This window comes from Bombina bombina, chromosome 5, assembly GCF_027579735.1.
Source record: "Bombina bombina isolate aBomBom1 chromosome 5, aBomBom1.pri, whole genome shotgun sequence".
Classification (NCBI taxonomy): Eukaryota; Metazoa; Chordata; class Amphibia; order Anura; family Bombinatoridae; genus Bombina; species Bombina bombina.
The window spans coordinates 170,034,788-170,059,277 of record NC_069503.1 but is presented as its reverse complement, the minus strand read 5'-3'; the positions used below and the strand labels follow the sequence as shown (position 1 = coordinate 170,059,277).

General features: G+C 36.5%; 1 protein-coding gene across 1 annotated transcript in view; it reads right to left on the bottom strand.

Annotated features, from left to right (window-relative positions):
- Positions 1–1,885: 1,885 nt before the first annotated feature.
- Positions 1,886–24,490, bottom strand: part of CSRNP1 (cysteine and serine rich nuclear protein 1) — a 58,292-nt gene continuing 35,687 nt past the window's right edge. Inside the window, 9 exon segments of the mRNA XM_053715665.1 lie at positions 1,886–3,545; positions 3,547–3,576; positions 3,578–3,745; positions 3,747–3,958; positions 3,961–4,027; positions 4,030–4,326; positions 4,550–4,843; positions 5,287–5,546; positions 7,291–7,449. Coding sequence (XP_053571640.1) covers positions 3,276–3,545; positions 3,547–3,576; positions 3,578–3,745; positions 3,747–3,958; positions 3,961–4,027; positions 4,030–4,326; positions 4,550–4,843; positions 5,287–5,546; positions 7,291–7,449 — 1,757 coding nt within the window. The 3' untranslated portion in view covers positions 1,886–3,275.

Here is a 24,490-nt window from a genome sequence, read left to right as displayed (position 1 = left end):
ATATTTAAGCAGTTCCCTCCATGGTGTTGGGTTTTTGATCATCAAGCCCATAGTAAGTTGGCTAGTCCCTATGCTATGCTATACTGGTATTTTTAAAGCCATGTTTAAAAAAATAAATAAAAAAAATAATAATAATAATATTCTACTAAACCAAATCTTTTTTTTCTAGAAATGTCTGCAGTTTAAGTCTTTAGCCAAAATAATATTAATAGGTCTCCAAATAACAAAACAACAATATGAAAAATGTACTTTTTTTATTGAAAGATGTAATGGATTTCTTCATATTGCTTTAATGAAATGACAGTACAGCAGGCCATTTTTTTTTTTTTTACTTTATGTACAAAATGGTTTTGTTCAGTTCACTTGTACACAAAGAAAAAAAAGATTTTTGTACACACAAAATGCTAAATTTGAGCTATGGTGAACAATTACAAGCTGTGTCAATAAATACCCATGTATAATTATACATGAAACTATTATACAAAAGAAAAAATAGTATAAGAAAAAAAAAAATATACACACATTTCTATTGCCTTTAAAAATAAAATACAATCTTCATTTGTTTTTTTTTGGCACAAATAAATTAAATGCAGATTATATAAGTAAGGCAGGATGTCCATGTTTTTTTGTTTTATTTTTTTAATTAAATCGTGGCCATGCAAAGTAAACCAGGAATGTTGTAATAAATGTCATATTAGTGCCCATAAATATTAGGAGTACACGAAGAGATATTGCCAGTGGATCCAAAAGAAATGCATCAAAATATTGTACGTAATATGCCATCAGAACTAGTAAAGTCTGATATTTTAGTTATGAATGAGATGTTCAGTCTAACATAAATAAAAAAATATGTATTTTTAAATAAAAAAAATATTAATAAAAAAAAGGCACACAAGTTGCCACAAAATCCAATAATGTATGAAAAATTAGTTCAGTCAGCTCTCAGGTGTTAACATAGGTCTCCCCTATTTGCTTGGGATAATGACGGAATATTATGTACAAGAAATTAAAGATGCATTTCTGCAATCCCATGGTTTTTTATTATGGCTTTATTTGTTCATGCTCTGAAAAACCTAGCTCAGATCTGGGGACTAAACATTTTTTTTTATATAGCCTACAATCTATAGTAGAGGGAATCCTATTTGTCCTATTTTTTGTTCAGGTTATTTTTTTTTAGAAATATTTGCATGATAATCTGCATCACAATAACATTTTACATTTTATGAAAGAATATCAAAATTTGTTTTATTTGCCTCTAAAAAGATACAAAAAATAAAATAAGGGCTCAGCTGTGATGTAGGGTTCTGAATCCTGAACTAAATGTGGACAAAATGATAGTACCTGGAAAAAAAAATAAAAAAAATATTGTGGTTGTAAAGTTTCATATAACTTTGCACATTATCTGAGGCCTAAGGATTTATATATTAAGCCAACAAACTTTAATAATGTTGGCAGAGGCACTTATGTGGTATAACTTAAGGAGCAATGCCCAAAATGTTTACTTCAACAATGTAGATTTTCAGTGTTGGGCACACTACAGGTGGCTATATAAAAAAAAAAAAAAAAAAAAAAAGTACTTTACTCCAGATTTTATGGACATTAAGGACAATATCACTTAGGCACCTGTAAAAATGCAGCAGAAATGCAATTCAAATGAATAAAAGTACAATGCTTTAATGTAATTCAATACATATAGGAAGTATATCCTTAATGTGATGGTAACTTTTAAACAATTATTGAAATGAGTTTTAGTAATCAAAACTTTTCATCTACTTTCAAATCAGAGAGTGATTTTTTTTTTGTGATAATTTCCCTCTAAATTTAGAGCAATGCCCACTGGACACACAAGAACAGATCTTTACATAAAAGAGCGGTAATAACCAAAATGACGTATTTAAAACTAATATTTTGTGATACTGGACGGGCACAGTAGTAGGTGGTTTTCTAAGCCTGTTTTCACATTGGCAGAATAGCAATATAAATGGCATGGTTTTCAAGACTATTAGTTTACTTAAAAAAAAAAAAAAAAAAGGAAGAAGGTGTAATGTTTTCAGTATACCAGAAACTTCCAATCTATTAACATTATTACTTAAAATAGATCTCTTAAGATTTTAAAGCTTAAATGGATTTTAAAGATTTATTTAAATAATACAACTGAATTTAAAATTAAAATCCATTAATTTGATTTTAACCAATAAATAGCCCAATGTTATTATTTTGTCTTAATACATATGAGAATAATTTTGTTATAAAAAAATATTTATATATAAATAGCCTGAACTATTGTTCAAAGATAAAATGAAACCCTTTAGACTTCATAAGGAACACTTGTTTTAGGTTTTTTTCTGCATTTCCACCTTGTACATCCTATACATTAGGGTTATCACACTCCACTACATCTTGCTAATTTTTAATTTAAATATTAAAAATAACATAATAATCATCATGGCCAAATCCTGACAAATCAAATAAATTAAAATAATTTATGGAACAAAGTTAAATATAGTATCATATTATTCTTTTAAAATGTATGGCTTATTTTGAAGATACAGCCAAGCCACCTGAATAGGATTGCATTTTATCCAACAAGATATTATATGGCAAGAAAAAATAAAAAATAAAAATACTGTTTCTTTTTATTACCTTCACAAACATTGTGCTCTTTAAAAATATAAAAAATCCAAGGATCAGTGTATGGAAATCAGTTTAAAATGACTTACTATTGCACTTCTGGAATGTAAAGGAAAGATAAGAACAGTATATCTATTTAGTACAGAAATAAAAATTATAAATAATACAGATATATTATGGGAGAAAAAAAACAAACAAACATGATTGTACTCATAATACATCTGAGGTATTTTCATTTTTTAAATAAAAATTCATGCTAGTTCAAGCTTATAATTCATTCCTGGAATTTGCAATAAATAAAAAGTTCTGTATAAAAGTATGTTTTTTTTTTTCTTTTTGTAAACTGGAGTAGTGCACACTACTTCTTAAGCAAAAAGGTTTCTTTTTACAATAAATACAAGTATAAATTTTTGTTTTAAAAGCACAAAAAGTTTCTAAGGGTTTGTGCATTAATAAAGAATAAGTTTTCATAGGTCTACAAACATAATATTATGTGAAGTCTTTATACAATTCACTTGTTTAGAAAAAAATATTTTGTTCTATCCAAACTAGTAAAGAAATTTCTGTGGCAGTTTTTTTGTATCCTTCTTCTAAAGGCCAAAAATTATATTTTTTCCCACGTAATAGAAAGATTCCCTCATTTTTCATTGCTGTAACATGTATAATAATTGCCAGTTTAAATTAGTGTTCCTTTTTTTTAGGCTGTCCATAGTTTCCATAAGAGATGACTTAAAGGCATCTTCAAGAAATTGATTGTCTGTGAAAGGAACAAGATTATCTGGAATGGTTTCAGACTGAGATATTAAAGATTCTAAAAAGTTTGTAGTCTGGTCACAGGATTGGGATATTCCAAGATTAGGTAGCTGAAATGACAAATAGTCTAAATTCTCATATTCCTTAAGTGAATTGTAAAGGAGGTCCCAAGTTGTAATCAGGAAAAAACAAAAGAGGAGGAGTCCGAGGAAATAACACTATCAGCATCAACTTTTAGAATGCTGTTTCCCTCTTGTGATAAATCTATAGATTCACTAGAGGTGGTCAAAGACAATGCATCATCTGAAAATCCTGATGAATCTTGATTAGCATTCTCATCCATACACATAGAAGGAGAGTTTGAAGGACTCAAGCAAATTGATAATTGCAAGCTCGTCTGTGTTAGGCAAAGGCTGGTAAACATTATCACTAAAAAAGTCTGCTGGATGGAAAATACTCAGATTGTCCTGGCAGTCACTGCTATTCCCGTCATACTCTGACTCATCAAATCGAAGAATCCTTGCAAGATCATCATCATCAACATCTAGTTGTTGGTGTTCTGGGCTCATACATACTCTTCAAATTCTTCACTTTGATTGGAAGATGTAGAGACATCAGTTGTATCAGTTGTATCACTACTGCAAACTGTTCTCACCCAAGAGTATCCAAGTTCATGCTGAACTGATATGGAGTGGTTAAAGGAACGGTCCTTTCATCATTCCTGGGTTCGAATGCAGGGGGGCAAACAAAAGATTTAATTCGCTCATTGCACAATTCCTCTGGCTCTGTGCTGATCTCCCTTTGTTGCTTCTCCTCAAGTTTGAGCTTCATAACAGTATGGATGTAGTGAGTTTGAACTCGGGATGAATTGAATTCCACTCTTCCATTCCTATTGCCACAACCATCTTTTGTGCAACCACAAGGGAACGTTGAATGGTCCCTCTGAAATAAGATAAGAAATTTTACTTTAGGGATCTATACTTTTTTTCCTTTCTTTACATATTAATAAAGTCTAATCAATGTTGGGCACCTTAGGTTAGAATACTGCAAAATGTCCTCTGTTTAGATAAGTATTTGTTTATATCACTATTCAAATAAGGCTAAACATACTACTAAAATATGTAGTCAGTCTACATATACATAGCTACAATTATCTGAAAGTTACCTGACACTTTATTCCGGCCAAGTTACAACTGCATGTTTCTGGTTCACAAAAGTCTTGACAGTTGCAACCACAGTCTTCTCTGGATTTCCGAATTTCATTGAGCTCCCGTTTTTCAGTTTTGTCAATCTTAACCCCTTCTCTCTTGAGTAGTGCTCGTCGTTTCTTAGCAGGGTACATTCGGGGACAGAAGCCATCTTCAATTTCTGCATTAGTCATGTCAATATCCTCATCACAAATGTCATCAATGGAAAGGTTATTGGCTTTTTCAGACTCTAACACACCATTCATTGTTAACTAAAGGAAAAAAATAAAATAAAAAATATAGGAGTTCATAAAAACAGAATTTGTAAAAAAAAAAAAAAAAAAACACAAACAGGGTTTCACAATTGAATTCAATTAAACAAACAAAAAAAAAATTATATATATATATATATATATATATATATATATACATACATATACACACACACACATACATATATACATACAAAAGGTATATGCACTCTCACCACCGTCCTGCAACTGCCAGGGCACTCTTGAGGAATATGCAGCAAGAAAACAAAGTGAAGCACTCACTTTGGACGTTTGAGGTCACAAATCGTCACTATTAAAATATATCACACTGATATCCAAAGTCCAGTGAGTGCTTCACTTTGTTTCCTTGAGAGAGATGATAGAGAGAGAGATATATATGTGTGCGATTAAATCTAGTCAGTAAAATTAATTACAGCACTTACCATATTCCTCAACGACATTAATTTCTCCTCTTTTAACTGTTCCTTTAGTCTCTCCCTTCGTCGGTTGAGTTGTTCCTTTGAGAACTCTTCCAATGTGAACTGTCTGCAATAGCTGTGTCTGTGGCGCATACCGAGGGTGCACCCTCCTCGACTGGGAACGCTTGTGAAGCCTTGGCATCGTGGAAAGTAAAACACAACCACCCTGTCGAATTCCACTTTATTCTTCTTAACACGCTTTGCTTTCTTTAAAATTGATGTAGCTGGAATAAAAATAAAAATGGTTAAAATGTTATAGCTTCTAGAAATCACAATAATTGGCTTTAAATGGTGCAAAATCAGTTTTTCTATGACAGGTGCCTGAAAATGTCAATTTTTCCCCCCACATCATTATTCAAACGTCTGGTTGCCAGTGGGGGCAGCAATTGTGTAGCTTCTCCCTGCGACAATCAAGGGCTTATTATGAAATCACTAATATATGATTTTAATAATATATAAATACACTACAAGTCTGGGGCTGAACAGGGCTGCTGAGACACTCACAGGAGCAGCATATTTACATAGCAGCCAATCGACGGCCAGCTTCAGCTCAAGACCACTTGTGAATTGCCAATCCAGAGAAGAATTTATAGGGGTTAGAGGTTCTCTAAAGCTCTCTGATCTGGGAATTGTCAGTATATTGGGGACCATCAAAGAATTTTAGGGAAGTAAAATTTTTACTGGAGAGCTGATTATCTTGCCAAGGTGGGTTCAGAATGTGAATGAGACCCACACATTACAATATAACAACAAAAACATTCTTAAGATTCTGAGTGATTTCTCTCCATGCTGGAGAGTTTTTGATGGACAACTCAATGGTTTTGATTAAGCAACAGTGAAATAATAATAATATCATCTAACACATTAAATCATTCTATTATTGTTGTTTCTTTATGTCCCTTTAAGATTGTATTTAGGAATATCTACCCAAGACTAAGAGCAACTAAAATGATGTACATGCATTCATAGTATATGAATTTGTGAAGTAAGCGCTTGGGTTATTACAAATGTTTTCTCAGGTGCTGAGGATCTGAACACTTTACCAGAGCAACTACAGAAACTATGCTGCTTATTTAAAGAACATAATGTGGTCACACAGCACAACAGCTGGGGACGTGAGAATCATTAGCTGGGATCTTTCAATACAAATATGTAGCAGCCTTTAAAAGATACTTCGGAGGCTTCTCTAAGCTCCTGTACAAACTTTCAAACAATATTAAAACAAACTTTAATTAAAGGTGAAGTCTGGGACAAATAATGTATTTTGTTTATTATATAGAGGGGCATGCAAATGAAAAATATGCATATCTTGTATCCCAACATAGAGCTGGTTATCTTTCCTGGAAGCAGGTTATCCCTGAAAACAAGGTCTCCCATACTGGGCACGCTCAGTAACTGCCTAACAAGTGCATACAAAGACTAGCCCACTCAACATTAAAAAGAGACACTGAACTCAATTTTTTTTCTTTCGTGATTCAGCTAGAGCATGAAAGTTTAGGCAACTTTCTAATTTACTCCTATTATCAAATTTTCTTCATTCTCTTGGTGCCGGCCCATTTTTGGTGAATAACCTGGGTTGTTCTTGCTGATTGGTGAATACATTCATCCACCAATAAAAAAATTGCTGTCCAGAGTACTGAACCAAAAAAAAGAAGCTTAGATTCCTTCTTTTTCAAATAAAGATAGCAATGTGAACGAAGAAAAATTGATAATAGGAGTAAATTAGAAAGTTGCATGTTCTATCTGAATCACGAAAGAAAAAAAAATTGGGTTCAATGTCCCTTTAAAGATAGGAAAACGTAAAAAACATTTTACTCATCCGCTGAAAACGCATTACTCATCCAGGACTAGTGGAAATTTTAAAGTCTGTCTGTCTTCCAACGTTTATGTTTTAGAAAGCTTTGAGACTATAAAATTGAAATGCCTAGTTGTCAACATACAAGATATTAAACAAATAATGATACTTACGAGTGAAGTCGTTGATTAATGGCCTGGCACTGACATAATATTCCTCATCTGACTCGCTTCCTGAAGACGAGTTGAACGATGAAGATGGGGATGAAGCAGAGGAAGAGGAATAATTGGTATCCTCTTCCAGCTCGCCATACTTTCTTTTCAGTACCCCCACTCATGGTCAATGTAGATTTTTCACAGGCCTAAAATTAAAAAAAAGAAGTATTAATTTTTATATACATACACATTTATAAAGGGGTCACCCTAACAACAAAAAAAAAAAAATCTACAATAGTTATTTTTAAATTAAATAAATACATGTATGTTCTCACATCTACGTCAGAATAATAATAAATAATTTTCTACATAAAACCTTTTTCCTCAGGGAATGTTTCCCCCCCCTGGAATTACAGTTGGACAGTCAGTCATATTAAATATAAGCTTTAACCCCCTTAATGACCGAGGACGTGCAGGGTACGTCCTCAAAAAAAAGGCAGTTAACGCCTGAGGACGTACCCTGCACGTCCTCGGTGTGGAAAGCAGCTGGAAGCGATCCTGCTCGCTTCCAGCTGCTTTCCGGTTATTGCAGTGATGCCTCGATATGGAGGCATCCTGCAATAACCTTTTACGGCCATCCGATGCAGAGAGAGCCACTCTGTGGCCCTCTCTGCACCGGACATCGATGGCCGGTTTCGTTGGTGGGTGGGAGCCGACTTGGGAGGCGGGTGGGCGGCCATCGGTGTGCCGCATGACGTCAAGGGGGGCGGGATCGGGGGCGCGATCGTCGGGGGCGCGCACGGGCTGCGCGCGCGCGTGCACGGAGGGTGGCGGGGCGGGAGCGGGTGGGAACCGCTACACTACGGAAAATGTATTAATAAATAAGACCCAAATCTAAGCACAAAAAGTGATCATGGAGGGGATCATGGAGGGGGGGGGGGTTGGTTTTGTGTGGGGGGAAGCTACACTACAGAAACTTTTAATAAAAACCCATTTTTTTCTTCTAAACTGGGTACTGGCAGACAGCTGCCAGTACCCAAGATGGCGCCCATTAAGTTAGAGTGGGAGGGTTATAGAGCTTTTTAGGGGGGGATCAGTGAGGTTGGGGTCTAAGGGGGGATCGTACACATCAGCATATGTAAATATGCTTCTTTTTTTTTTTTAAAAAAAGGGCCAAATACCTTTTATTTTAGTACTGGCAGAGTTTCTGCCAGTACTTAAGATGGCGGGGACAATTGTGGGGTGGGGGAGGGAAGAGCGCTGTTTGGGAGGGATCAGGGGGTCTGATGTTTCAGGTGGGAGGCTGAGCTCTACACTAAATCTAATATTAACCCTGCAAGCTCCCTACAAGCTACCTAATTAACCCCTTCACTGCTAGCCATAATACACGTGTGATGCTCAGCGGCATTTAGCGGCCTTCTAAATACCAAAAAGCAATGCCAAAGCCATATATGTCTGCTATTTCTGAACAAAGGGGATCCCAGAGAAGCATTTACAACCATTTGTGCCATAACTGCACAAGCTGTTTGTAAATTATTTCAGTGAGAAACCTAAATTGTGAAAAATGTAACTTTTTTTTTTATTTGATCGCATTTGGCGGTGAAATGGTGGCATGAAATATACCAAAATGGGCCTAGATCAATACTTGGGGTTGTCTACTACACTACACTAAAGCTAAAATTACCCCAAAAAGCTCCCTACATGCTCCCTAATTAACCCCTACACTGCTGGGCATAATACACGTGTGGTGCGCAGTGGCATTTAGTGGCATTCTAATTACCAAAAAGCAACACCAAAGCCATATAAGTCTGCTATTTATGAACAAAGGGGATCCCAGAGAAGAATTTACAACCATTTGTGCCATATTTGCACAAGCTGTTTGTAAATAATTTCAGTGAGAAACCTAAAGTTTGTGAAAAAATTTGTGAAAAAGTGAACGATTTTTTTTTATTTGATCGCATTTGGCGGTGAAATGGTGGCATGAAATATACCAAAATGGGCCTAAATCAATACTTTGGGTTGTCCTTCTAAAAAAAAATATATACATGTCAAGGGATATTCAGGGATTCCTGAAAGATATTAGTGTTCCAATGTAACTAGCGCTAATTTTGAAAAAAAGTGGTTGGAAATAGCAAAGTGCTACTTGTATTTATGGCCCTATAACTTGCAAAAAAAGCAAAGAACATGTAAACATTGGGTATTTCTAAACTCAGGACAAAATTTAGAAACTATTTAGCATGGGTGTTTTTTGGTGGTCGTAGATGTGTAACAGATTTTTGGGGTCAAAGTTAGAAAAAGTGTGTTTTTTTCCATTTTTTCCTCATATTTTATAATTTTTTTTATAGTAAATTATAAGATATGATGAAAATAATGGTATCTTTAGAAAGTCCATTTAATGGCGAGAAAAACGGTATATAATATGTGTGGGTACAGTAAATGAGCAAGAGGAAAATTACAGCTAAACACAAACACCCGCAAAAATGTAAAAATAGCCTTGGTCCCAAACGGACAGAAAATGGAAAAGTGCTCTGGTCACTAAGGGGTTAAAAAAAAAAAAAAATTAAAAAAAAAAAAACATCCTTTCCTTGATTCCCACAGCTCCAAGACACATCAATGCTTTGAATTTTCAACACACATGCTACATGTCACTATTGTTTTTATTAGTGAAAAAGTGTACCAACTTTATACCTAGAGTGTAAATGTGTAATAATGTCACAATGTTATAGTTCAGATCTTAAAAATATTAAAAGAAGGCTTTTTTAATAACCCATGCAATATTTGTCCTTCAATGTGCACTGCACACACATCAATACTATATTAAAAAAATATTCCAGTAAAGATATGAATACATGGCTACCACATTCAAAAATGCGTGGGTGGATCTATTAATAGCAACTGATATAAATAGCCCCTCAGTTCTACGCTATCAGGAAGACTTCTGCTATGATTGCATATTCCAAAAGCCCTATGAATCTCTTTTTTTTCCTGAGTGATTAACAAACGCACTTGTAAGTAAACCAGTTTAATATTAGATATATGTGTAGGAGGCACGCAGACATCATTGCAAATGCATTATTTGGAAAGATGACTCAGGAGGACTTGTATTAGACAGACGTGACATCGTGACGAGCAAAAAATCTCTTTGCTGGAAGTAGAAAAATGCTTTCCTGTTCCTTACTGGCCTAATGCAGACTCATCTGTCCTAGAAGCATACAAGGATTCACATGGCAGATAGCGTTCTATGAAGGCTTCTGAGAAATGCCTGTGCTTAGTGCATCGTTCCTGGAGCAGGAACACTATGTGATTGTCACTCTAATAGCTCATATATAACTGTCCCCAACTAGCAGAGGAGATGTGTCAATAGGCTTTTTAAACCTCAGGAAACCTCAACTAGCAGCAACCTATACTTTATCAAGAATAAAAATTAAACACTTTCTACAATATTTAAACAACTAAAAATAATAAAATAAAAAAATGCATCCACATATTATTCTCAGAATATTTTTTCCACTTGAATAGAACATTAAAACTAAACAGATGTTATAACTATAATGATCCCTGTAAGGCTACTGTACAGCATTGCTAGGTATGTATATATTCTTATGTGATAAGTAATTCCTTTTAAATAAAGTTATTAATATAAAATGATATCTATCTATACTACACAATAGCTTGAAGATAATCTATTGATTGACCACTATTAATAGTGTCAGGTGGCAAATGTGCAAATCAGCAAACGGAAACTTAACTTGCTAAAATGCACTGGACAGGTGATTAAAAGTGAATTAGTGCTATATTTGCAGAGTGGAGAAGCAATAACCTGGTTAATTATTTACAACCTTGTTATTTGAGACCGGAGACATGTTACTTGTATCTCAACTAATGTATAGTGCAAAGCTGAGTGCACTCAATATCTTTTCCATAGCTACAGTGTTTCACCTGTATCCCTTTTTCATTTTTAACCTCTTAAAAACTGGAAATGCATGTAAAGTCTGTGATTCTATATCTTTTGTATGAAAATGCCTTAAATGTTGTTATCACTTAAGGCAAAAAGAGTAAAAAAGGGAAAATGCTGTAAATGTGTAGCAATGCAAGCAATTAGTGCAATAATGCTCTAACTATGTGTTTAACCCCTGCAAAAAGGGGGTTAAAAGTCAGCTCAGGAGCAGCAATGCACTACTAGGAGCTAGATGAACACACTTGGTGAGCCAATAATAGTGGTCAGCTAGCTCCAACAAAAAAGCTAGCTTGCAACAAAGAATCAAGAGAACAAAGTAAATACATTTAAAAAATGTATTAAGATTGCATGCTCTGTCTGAATCATGAAAGTTAAATTTTTACTCGTGTCCCTTTAGTTAAAGTGAAAGTCATCCTAGCGTTGTACAAACGCTAGGATTGACTATTTAAACAAATAAAGGGCACTTTCATTCATGAGGTATAAGATACTTCATGTAGAAAGCTCCCTTTATTTGTTTCAAATTGGTTGCCGTTCTTAGCTCCTACAGCAGCCCACGGCTAAAAAAATTTTTTGCTAAGAGGTGACGTTTTCACTTCTTAGCCAATAGCCGTGCAGTAAATCCGGCTAGGATCGACTTTCACTTTAAAAGGGACAGTCAACACCAAAGTTATTATTTAAAAAGATAGATAATGCCTTTACTACCAATTCCCCAGCTTTGTACAACCAACATTGTTATATTAATATACTTTATAACATTTAAACCTCTAAAAAAAAAAAAAAAAAAAAAAAAAAAAAAAAAAAAAAAAAAGGAGTAGACTGTCCCTTTAAAGGGGCATTGAACTGGCATCATCAAATATAGCTACTGTAAAATTTTCAACTTTACATATTTATTTAGTGCAGACAATTTGCAAGCAATAGCCCAGCCCCTGCAGTGTCGTTTCTTCCTTGAGCCGCTACTATATCTGATCGGTTACACTCCCACATCTGTCATTCTGTCTGTTACAACAAGGATGAAGTTTAGCACTGTGCACGAGCAAATTGATAGCCATGGGAGAAGTTAGAAACCATGTTCAATCCAGGATCTAGATTAAAGGCTGCAGGTTGTGTAAAAATTTTATGTACTTGTTTTTAAGCAAATTAATTCAATCAGAAAAAATATAAATAAAAAACAAAAATAAATACATTAAAACACACACACACACCAGCTAGAAACAAATAATTGAAAAATGCAAAATCACTGACAACAGTTGACCTGAAGACAAAAAAAAAACAAAAACAAAAAATCAACCAACCCACAAAAACAAAACAACCTCGAGTAGAAATCTAAATCACAAAATGTGTAAATATGTTCACCTCCCTCAAGCTCAAATCACTTATGTTGACACAGGCCAGAGTTCAAGAGTTCATACAGGATAATTTATAGAGCTTGCGTTGTCCTCTGCACAAATATGTTAGTTATAGACAGGGAGATATCTGTATTTAGACTGCAAAATAACAGGAATTGTGACTAGGAGAATCTACAAGTGGCAAAAGGTTTTGAAATATAGGCAAGAAAAAAAAATGTTATGCCAACCTGAGTGCCAGATAAGCTGTATTTATTCTTATATTAAAAACCAAACATTATCAAAATACTCAATGCCAAGTCAGACAAAGCAAAATGTTTTATAACTACCTAATGTCTAACAAAATGTGCATAAATCTATCCATGGACTCACTTCTTGAAAATCCTTCAGTATGCCCCTTAGTTATGGCCAATTAGGGACAGACATAAATGAACTCTTAGCACTGATCAATTAATCACTGTAAAGAATGTTGCAGGGCCAGGTCTCTAATCCTACAGGATGCACTTACTCACCAGAGACAGAGAAAACCCATAAATGTTTAGAGTTGCATTTTAGGAAAAAATGCAAAATAAGTAGATAGTGATTGCAGGTTAGAAAGTATTTTGAATTAAGAAATTAATAATTGACTGGTTAGTGGTGATATGAACACAGTTATCTGAGTATTTTACACTATAAAGAAAACTAATAAAACAGGGGCCAACAAATCACAAAACAAATATACTATTAGCTGTACAAATTCTCAAGTAGCTTTGCAACTTAATTATATGCAGTAATCAGTGCCAGATGTTTTATGGAGTTGCACTAGACAATAGCAACTTTATAAGCCAATTTCTTGCACTTCTGGTACCCAATAACAAGGTGGTCTTAAGATGTGAGAAATCATGTGACAAAATGTGGCCAATGGAGATTGAGTGAAAGGGGTTACTTAAGGACGTTGGCACTCAAATTATTTTTAACACCAATACAATCTATGAATTACCCTGAAGGCCTGCAAAGGCTATTAAACAAAAGACTATTTGTTATACATAATAAATGACCAAAACATGACAGGTCATTTAACCCAATATGATTATAATTTCTAGTGACAATTTTTTAATCCCCCTCCATGGCCCGCAATAACCTGTTCCAAGGTTTCTTGTTGTAACAGAAAAATAATCTCCTTTGGCTAACTGTCAATTTAGACTAAACTCAACAACAAGTAAGTTCAAATCATATCATATGACAGGGATGAAAAATCCAAGGAGCCTCCTAAATATTGTTTTTATAGTCTGTTATGTATCTCCGAACATATCTTCCATAGCTAAAAATGTGTATGTCTAAAGGGGATAGAAGAAAGAAAATAACCCGCTCCCCCGTATCAGGTTACAACCATCATCAAATCACAAAATGCATATACTCTATGTATACCTTGTGCACACGCTCAGTAGGGCTGGAGCCTCAGAAAGTGTGCATATAAAAATAAATGTGCAGGTTTTGATAATGGAAATATATTGGAAAGTTTTTTTGTTTTTTTATTGTACGCTTTATATAAATCACAAAAAAGTAGTTTGCCTTTAGTTGCCCTTTAAAGGGAAATAAATCAGAATCTTTAATAAAAATAAGGTGGCATGTTTACATAATTTCACTCATGAGATTCCTATGACTTGTAGTGTAAGATGTATTTTTTTCCCAATAATCATGGAACAAAATTCCACATTTCCCAAACAACTGTTAAAATAGTATATAAATAAAGATCTCTTTTTCCACTAATGAACAGAAAAAAAGTCTAGCATTCTGTCCCACACAAAAAGGGCTATTTAACTTTGTTTTTTAATAACCTGAAATAAAATAATCTCCCTCACTTGCCACTGCCAAAAAAGACATTCTGTTCTTGGCTCAGGCACCTTACTCATCTATTTTACTAAAAACAGCTTTTTTTTTTTTTTAAACAAGTACAAGAGGCGATGGACCAAACCCGCAAGAATTTCAGCCTAGCACCAACCCTCCCACTGAGCTGGGAATATGTTTAAAGGTGCAGCGTTGCTTAACAACTGGAGCTATAGAAATTAGCAAAATTACTTACTAGATAAAACTAGAAGATGATTTTCTTTTGTACTCTGGGAATGCTGATGGAAGGGGGTGGAAATGCATAGTTTAAACAGGAAGGAAGTCTGTGCATGGAACGGCCTCCCAGCAAATACACTAATATGCCAAATATTAAAAAAAGATTAACATAACTATATAAAAGGGGAAAGGCAGACTAGTTTTTATTTACTGCAAAATATAATATATTTTTTCCCACCCATGTGTGTGTGTGTATGTATATATATATATATATATATATATATATATATATATATATATATATATATATATATATATATATATATATATATAATATTTTTTTCTTCCTTGAAAATAAAATAGTTTTAGAATAAAAACAATTATGAGTCAGTAATAAAATTCTAGAAGCCATAGCTCTCAATCTCCTGTGGATTTCTCAAGCTCTGAAATTGTGCTATCTTCTTGTATCTCCTCCTGTTAGAACACTAAATAAATAATAATAATAGTAGTAATGATAATCAGATGTACATTTTTTTCTTGCTAAATAACAATGGGTGTGCCTGAGTGTGTGAGAGGGATGGAGAAATTATTGTGGGCCCCAGATCTTACCAATGCCTCTGGTATTTCCCCTATATAGAGGAATGTTTGGAATGAACATTGAGCTGAACTCCTTTTGACTAGACAGTAAACATATTCAGCAGGGTTCTGACAATATGCCCAAACAGTGTCATTTAAATGCATATTTAATGTTCCACACTATCTTTTATTTTAATGAACCTGACATTGTGCAGAGCTTAATAGATTTTACAAATGATTAAAACCAAATACTATTTTTAAATAGTATTTTCAAATGCTTCTTGTATGCAGTTTCATTAACAACAACAAAAATAAATACAATTTTTAAAAAAAGCTGTTGACTATGACATTCCTCCAAGTCACAATAAACTTTTTTTTTTTTTCAAAAGACATTTTTTTTGCCAGTTTTCAGGTAGGTTATAAAGAATAAATATACCACATTTATTTTCTAAGATAAGCTTTAACCAACAATCTGTCAGATTCTGTAACACTCCAAAGAAAAAGGTATATCAATTTAAATTAAAAAAATGTTCCAATACTCCTAGTGGTATAGCACAACATAAAGTTTAAATTGCCAAGAAACGTGGAGACAAAAACTGGTTTGTCGAGTTCTTATTCTGCAAGTGATTAGCATTTGGCAGCTACGTATAATGCATACTGCACAGGTGTTCCTGTAATAAAAAAATAAATAAAAAAAAAAGTACTACTAAATCTGAAACTTAGCCAAAGTTTTGAAAATGAAATAATATTTCATCAGATGTACAGTGTCAATTCAAGACCCGAATGCACAAATGTAACTGTTGGAAACAAAACAAATACCATCTGTAAGTGTCTAGATATTCCATGTTATGTTTCAGATACATTAGTGTAGGAACACATTAAGGAACAAGCAGGTCAGTATGTTCTTAGTCACTGGTAACCTAGCAAACCCCTAAATTCTGTGTGTTTGTAGGAGGGGATATGTTAGCATGAGAGAATGGAAAGCAGAGGCTTATATTATCAACTGTTGCTAAAAAACAAAGGGTGTGTGTCTTATGTTTGGCATTAGCTCAAAAAAGTTCCAAAAATAGTTCTTTATAGTAATTACTCTTTCCATTTTATTATTGGGGGAAAATGCAGAGTGTTTAGGTTGTGGCTTCAAAACACAAAATCAGAGCTTTAATATACACAAATAAGCCTTAAAAAGCTATTTTTCATACATTTTTTACTCTGCAGTTGGTAAAAAAACCAATTGTAAACACATTAAGGGAAAAACTATTTTACAGTATACTGTCCCTTTAAGGAGGGCATTGAAACTGAATTGATAGTTAGGTATTATTGTATGTAATTCAAGCCTTATGAGATAAGAGAATTTCCCACTGAATACAATGTAGTGTAAGGGAATGACTGGGGCAGATCTGCCAAATTACTGCTGGGGGGGGGGGGGGTAGCTGATGCAGTGTAGGGATATATAGGAGGTGGTGCCAATTCCTTCAGGCATGTTGGATAACATTAGCATAGTTCATATAAGAGAAAGTGGCTAACTCACAGAAGTCCATTGGTCACACAGTGCAAACATAACATTTCTTAGTTCATTCTTACAGTAGCAACTGCACATCTGACATAAACCCTAGGAGACCAGAGAATAGCAAAGCTTTTTAGCCCATTCTACCAAAGTGCTAAACACAATGTTTCTTTTATGATCCAGATAGAACATGTACATTTTAAACAGGTTTGCAACGTACTTCTATTATAAAATGTGCTTCAATCTCTTAGTATCCTTTGTTGCAAGAGCCACAATGCACTACTGGGAGTTAGCTGAACACACAGGGTAAGCCAATGACAAGAGGGCATATATGGGCAGCCAATCAGAAGTTACCTCACATTACTCTTGAGCCTACCTATGTATTCTTTTCAACAAAGGATACCAAGAAAACTAAGCAAATTAAATGAGAAGTAAATTGAAAAGTTGTTTAAAATGACGTTCTGAATCATGAAAGAATAATTGAGTTTCGTGTTCCTTTAATTATTTAACCCTTTGGATCAAAGGCTCCAACTTCTAATTGCCGCAGTTTCTTTTTCTTTCTTGGTCTATTAAAACCTGTGGTGTTTAATACAAATACCTACAAACTACTCCTAGATGTTCTTCAAAATGCTTTATATTGTAGCAGAACAATTCTAAGGAAAAAAAGAGAGAGGAAACAACATAATCCCACCAGCACCAAACAGATTTGTAATAGGCAGGTTCACTGAATGGGTTAATACCCTGGGGGGTTATGTACACTCCAATTCTTGGTCATTATCTCCTCAATACGCTGGTGCTTCCAGTGTCTTTAATTGGACAGGGTTTCAATTCGTATATACACATTTATGTTTATCCATAAAATATCACACACTATATATATATATATATATATATATATATATATATATATATATATATATATATATATATATATATATATATATATATATACACACACACACACACATTTTGTGAGTAAGCTGGCACAAGTCATTTCCAAGACGAGAGTCTGAGTCACAACGATTTCTTTTATTTCACATCTTCCAGCCAGAAATGTGATGTAAACTTAACAGGAAAGCAGCTGACGTCACGCGGAGGAAAAGCCCTCCCTGGCTCTGACGTCATATGAGGAAAAACCCCGCGCGCGTTAAATCCACATCTTTAACTATGAAGTGTATAGAATTTCTTTTGTACATTATTTTAGTACCAATAGGCAAATTGTATTGTGAGTAAAGTTGAGTTCAATTGAGCACTCTGCATACAACCGTATACATATTTTACACATTAAACAGATAATAACAAGCAGAAGATTTTTTTTTTAAATGTCTATAAAAGTTCTGGCTCCAACTCGACACATTTGTTTCCGCATAAGTCAAGTCTAGATGGATATACAATTATGACTTTTAGTGCCATCTATAAAGTACATAAAAAACAACAACACATAGCTGTAGACTGTGTCTCACGTTACCACCAAGGTGCTGTATGCAACTAAGTCCAACAACAAGATCCTGCACTATATACATCAAACACGATAACAATCTAACTGCGCTTTAAAAGCCAATTTAATAAATCAGCTGTTAAATTGTACAGGTCATTTAAATCAGCACAGACAAGTTCCAATACTAAACTACAGGGTGCAACTCCCAGATACCACCAGCTGAGGGCGCCATGCGCTCACTCACAGACACAACCGGCTACGCTCAGTGCTTACTCTCCAACCCGCCGGCTGGTACAGCTACAACCCGGTTACTTGCATGGTACCAATGAGGGTTGTTACGTATCCGGTGCCCACACACACGGGCAATCAAAAAGCCAGAACCACTGTACCTCCACAGGGCAACGCTACTATTCAAACTGAAGCCCAGAACCCAGCAAAGACCCCGCGTATCACAGCTGGCACTCACCTTGCCCTGTGCCCGTTGGCAGATCATGAATGGGTCAGGGTGTTGGGTATAAGGCAGCTGCTGCAGACGAGAGCTTATCCTTGCATAGTCCAGTCAGGCGTCTGCTGGTGTTGTGCAGGGAGTGAGCGCAGCCTCCTGCTCCCTACACAGCTCCTCCTGCTCTGATTCCTGCTCTCAGCAAGCTCAGCCTTTTTCGTCAGTGGAAAACTCCTGGGTTGGTGACGCAGGCGGTGACAGGGAGCCAGACAGCCAGCCCTCCTCCTCCTACTGCCCACACTCAGCTTCCTGCTCTCCTTCTATGCACCTCAGCCTGTCTGCCTGTGTGTGTCACAGCCCTTCCTCTCACTCTCAGGGAGTCGCCTGCTGCTTAGCATCTCTACATATGACTGCGCACTCCCCCACTGAACACCTTAAACATATGACTGTGCACCCCCCTCACTCCCCCACTGAACACCTTAAACATATGACTGTGCACCCCCCTCACTCCCCCACTGAACACCTTAAACATATGACTGTGCACCCCCCTCACTCCCCCACGGAACACCTTAAACATATGACTGTGCACCCCCCTCACTCCCCCACTGAACACCTTAAACATATGACTGTGCACCCCCTCACTCACCCACTGAACACCTTAAACATATGACTGTGCACCCCCCTCACTCCCCCACTGAACACCTCAAACATATGACTGTGCACCCCCCTCACTCACCCACTGAACACCTTAAACATATGACTGTGCACCCCCCTCACTCCCCCACTGAACACCTCAAACATATGACTTGGCACCCCCATCACTAAACACCTCAAACATATGACTGGGCACCCCCCCCTCACTCCCCCACTGAACACCTCAAACATATGACTGTGCACCCCCCTCACTCCCCCACTGAACACCTTAAACATATGACTGTGCACCCCCCTCACTCCCCCACTGAACACCTTAAACATATGACTGTGCACCCCCCTCACTCCCCCACTGAACACCTCAAACATATGACTTGGCACCCCCATCACTAAACACCTCAAACATATGACTGGGCACCCCCCCTCACTCCCCCACTGAACACCTCAAACATATGACAGTGCTAGAACACCCTTATTGTATCAGATACTGTGATGTAGGCAGGTAAATTAATTCATACATCTGTTCATGTTTAAAAACTCAAAATGGAGTTTATATTTTGTGATGGGCATTATTATTTATATCTTTTTCAGGCAATAATGGGCATTTGAAAATTAATTGTTATTGTGTATTATCATAAAACACCTTATGCTGAAGTATATAAGGTAGTACATTATATGCTTGTATAAATGCAGCTGGGGTGTGACATAATTATAGGGCAATGCTGAACTATATGATTAATTATATGTATGTACCCAACTTATGCCAGAGTACATACTGAAAAAAGTGTGCATATAAAATATATACTGTATTATATGTATATATTCAGTTTTAAACCTTGAAATTTAACTTTTTTCACAGAATTAAAATTTTCATTCAAGCATTTAAAAAATTGAAAATTCTCCCCTCTCTCGCTTGGAAGATTGTTTTGGTGACATCATCAGTGGTACACACTAATGACTTTATGAATGAGATAATCGATGACATCATACATGTCAATCGTTCTGACATAGCTCATAACATCACCTACATCATCATTCACATAACTGCTGGTAACACATCATCTCATAATAATACATTTTTGTAGTACAATAAATATTTTCTCTTTTATTTATAAAAAACATAATAATAATTCAGAGAACGTGGTATTTTTGTACTTGGAGAATAATAATTACATATGTTTAAAGCGACAGTCTACTCCAAATTTTGTATTGTTTAAAAAGATAGATAATCCCTTTATTACCCATTCCCCAGTTTTGCACAGCCAACATGATTATATTAATATACTGTTTACCTCTGTGATTACCTTGTATATAAGCCTCTTCTGTCAGCCCCCTTATCACATGACTATTTATTTATTATCTATTGACTTGCATTTTAGCCAATTAGTGCAGTGTCATGCATAACTTTACGGAAAAGAGAACACAATCGGCTATATTACAAGTTGTGCGTTAAGGTAAAAAAGCAACGTTAACAGGTCCTAACGCTGCTTTTTTACGCCCGCTGCTATTACGAGTCTTGCAGGTATAGGTGTACCGCACACTTCTTTGGAATTAACGCAAACCTACTTACGTAAATTTCGTAAAGCCTTTTTTCTATGGGACTTCCATAGCGCTGGAAATACGGGTTTATCCTGGGAGGCCAAAAAGTGAGCGGTACAGCCTACCCCGTCAAGATTTGTAACACATTTTAAAGTCAGTAGTTATGAGTTTTACCCTACAACGCTGTAGCATAAAACACATAACTAAAGTGCTAATAAGTACACTAACACCCATAAACTACCTATTAACCCCTAAACCGAGGCCCTCCCGCATCGCAAACACTATAATAAAATATTTAACCCATAATCTGCCACTCCGGACATCGCCGCCACTATAATAAACATATTAACCCCTAAACCGCCGCACTCCCGCCTCGCAAACACTAGTTAAATATTATTAACCCCTAATATGTTGCCCCCAACATCGCCGACACCTACATTATATTTATTAACCCTTAATCTGCTGCCCCCAACATCGCCAACACCTAGGATTGAACTTCAATCCTATTGGCTGATGCAATCAGCCAATAGGATTGAGCTCGCATTCTATTGGCTGATTGGAACAGCCAATAGAATGCCAGCTCAATCCTATTGGCTGATTGCATCAGCCAATAGGATTTTTTCTACCTTAATTCCGATTGGCTGATAGAATTCTATCAGCCAATCGGAATCTAAGGGACGCCATCTTGGATGACGTTACTTAAAGAAACATCCATTCCGAAGAAGCCGTCGATTGAAGAGGATGCTCTGCGCCGGATGTCTTGAAGATGGAGTCGCTTCGCGTCGGAAGGATGAAGATAGAAATGCCGTCTGGATGAAGACTTCTGCCCGTTTGGAGGCAGCAGATTAGGGGTTAATAAGTATAATGTAGGTGGCGACGATGTCCGGAGCGTTAGATTGGGGGTTAATAAGTATAATGTAGGTGTCGGCGATGTCGGGGATGGCAGATTAGGGGTTAATAAGTGTAAGATAAGATTAGGGGTGTTTAGACTCGGGGTTCATGTTAGGGTGTTAGGTGTAAACATAAAATGTGTTTCCCCATAGGAATCAATGGGGCTGCGTTACTGAGTTTTATGCTGCTTTTTGGCAGGTGTTAGACTGTTTTGTCAGCCGGCTCTCCCCATTGATGTCTATGGGTAAATCGTGCACGAGCACGTACAACCAGCTCACCGCTGACTTAAGCAGCGCTGGTATTGGAGTGCGATATGGAGTACAATTTTGCTCTACGCTCACTTCTTGCCTAATAACGCCGGGTTTAGGAAAACCTGTAATACCAGCGCTGTAGGTAAGTGAGTGGTGAGAAAAAACTGCTCGTTAGCACCGCACAGCTCATAACGCAAGACTCGTAATCTACCCAAATGTTATCTATATGGTTCACATGAACTAGCAGTCTCTAGTTGTGAAATAACATACAATGCTCAATTCAAAAACATTTGTACTATCCTCTCATCGCATCCACAAGTTGCATTTCACTCTACATAATAATCAATGGAGCTGCATCTCTCTCGTAACTGGCCACCTCTTGGCGCATAGACAAGGTCCACTATGAAGGATATCAGCATCACTAAAACACCTCCTTGCAATTGCGTCCAAAGTGTTATGGTTGTAATTATTGTTTTACTGTGTCTCATGTGCCTGATATCATGTACTGGGCACCTCACAAAACTGTAAATGTTACTGGCAGAAACACTCACTAGCAAAACTATGATTAAAGGTAAAGTGATGTTAGAGTTGCTACCATTATTCAGGCCAAATCCGAACACTCTTGTGCCGTGCACAGCACAGCAACATTTGTTTTTCAGGGTACACACTATGTATTATAGCGCATAAACACAAAGTCGCACATAGATATTCACACTCTTACACACTCTCTATCTCACACACACACACACTCTCTTACACACACTCAGTCTCACACACACATCACACACTCACTCTCACACACACAAACATTCACACAAACACACTAATGTTCTCACACGCACACACCCTCTCACACACATTAACATACACAAACTCTCTCACACACACAAAGACACTCACACAAAAGCAATAATGCTATCACACACACTGTCTCACATACTAACACACACTTACTCTCAGACACACTAACACGCTCATACTCTCACACACACGCACTCATTCTCTTTCTCACACACACACATATGCACTCACTCTTTCACACACAAACAGAAAGACACAGACACACAACTCTCACACAGACACAATCTCACACTCAGACACACACACACTCACATGCAAAGACACTTACACACACATACACACACAGACACACTTCCAGACAAAGACTCAAACACAAAGGCAATAATGCTATCACACACACTGTCTCACATACTAACACACACTTACTCTCAGACACACTAGCACGCTCATACTCTCACACACAAGCACTCATTCTCTTTCTCACACACACACATATGCACTCACTCTTTCACACACAGACAGAAAGACACAGACACACAACTCTCACACAGACACAATCTCACACTCAGACACACACACACTCACACGCAAAGACACTTACACACATAGACACACTCCCAAAGACACACACACACATAGACACACTCCCAGACAAAGAAACACACACACAAGAGAGAAATAGCTGTTGAGATGTGCAGTTTGTTACAAATTAACAATGTCATCTTTTTTTGGCTGTGTCTGTTTGTTTCCCACCAAGTCTGGACATTTGCATGTCCGGGTCTGAGTCCCAGGGATAGGCACAGACAAAGGCTGTGGCGGACATTTTCCAAAGTACAGACCTTAGTGAAGGACACCAAGGTACATTTGAAATTAAAAACATTTTTTTATAGTGCTTGGTGTTATTATGCTGATGCAGATACCACTGATCCTATAACCAGCCATTCTATGGCTATACCCATAAGACAGTGTCACTACTGTTTCATTATATAGTGCTTGGTGTTATTATGCTGATGCAGATACCACTGATTCTATAACCAGCCCTTCTCTGGCTATACCCATGTGCCAGTGTCACTACTGTGTCATTATATAGTGCTGGGTGTTATTATACTGATGCAGATACCACTGATCCTATAACCAGCCCTCCTCTGGCTATACCCATGTGCCAGTGTCACTACTGTGTCATTCTATAGTGCTGGGTGTTATTATACTGATGCAGATACCACTGATCCTATAACCAGCCCTTCTCTGGCTATACCCATGTGCCAGTGTCACTACTGTGTCATTATATAGTGCTGGGTAATATTATACTGATGCAGATACCTCTGATTCTATAACCAGCCCTTCTCTGGCTATACCCATGAGCCAGTGTTACTACTGTTTCATTATATAGTGATGGGTGTTATTATACTGATGCAGATACCACTGATCCTATAACCAGCCCTCCTCTGGCTATACCCATGAGACAGTGTCATTACTGTGTCATTATATAGTGCTGGGTGTTATTATACTGATGCAGATACCACTGATTCTATAACCAGCCCTCCTCTGGCTATACCCATGTGCCAGTGTCACTACTGTGTCATTATATAGTGCTGGGTGTTATTATACTGATGCAGATACCACTGATCCTATAACCAGCCCTCCTCTGGCTATACCCATGTGCCAGTGTCACTACTGTGTCATTATATAGTGCTGGGTGTTATTATACTGATGCAGATACCACTGACCATATAACCAGCCCTTGTCTGGCTATACGCATGTGCCAGTGTCACTACTGTGTC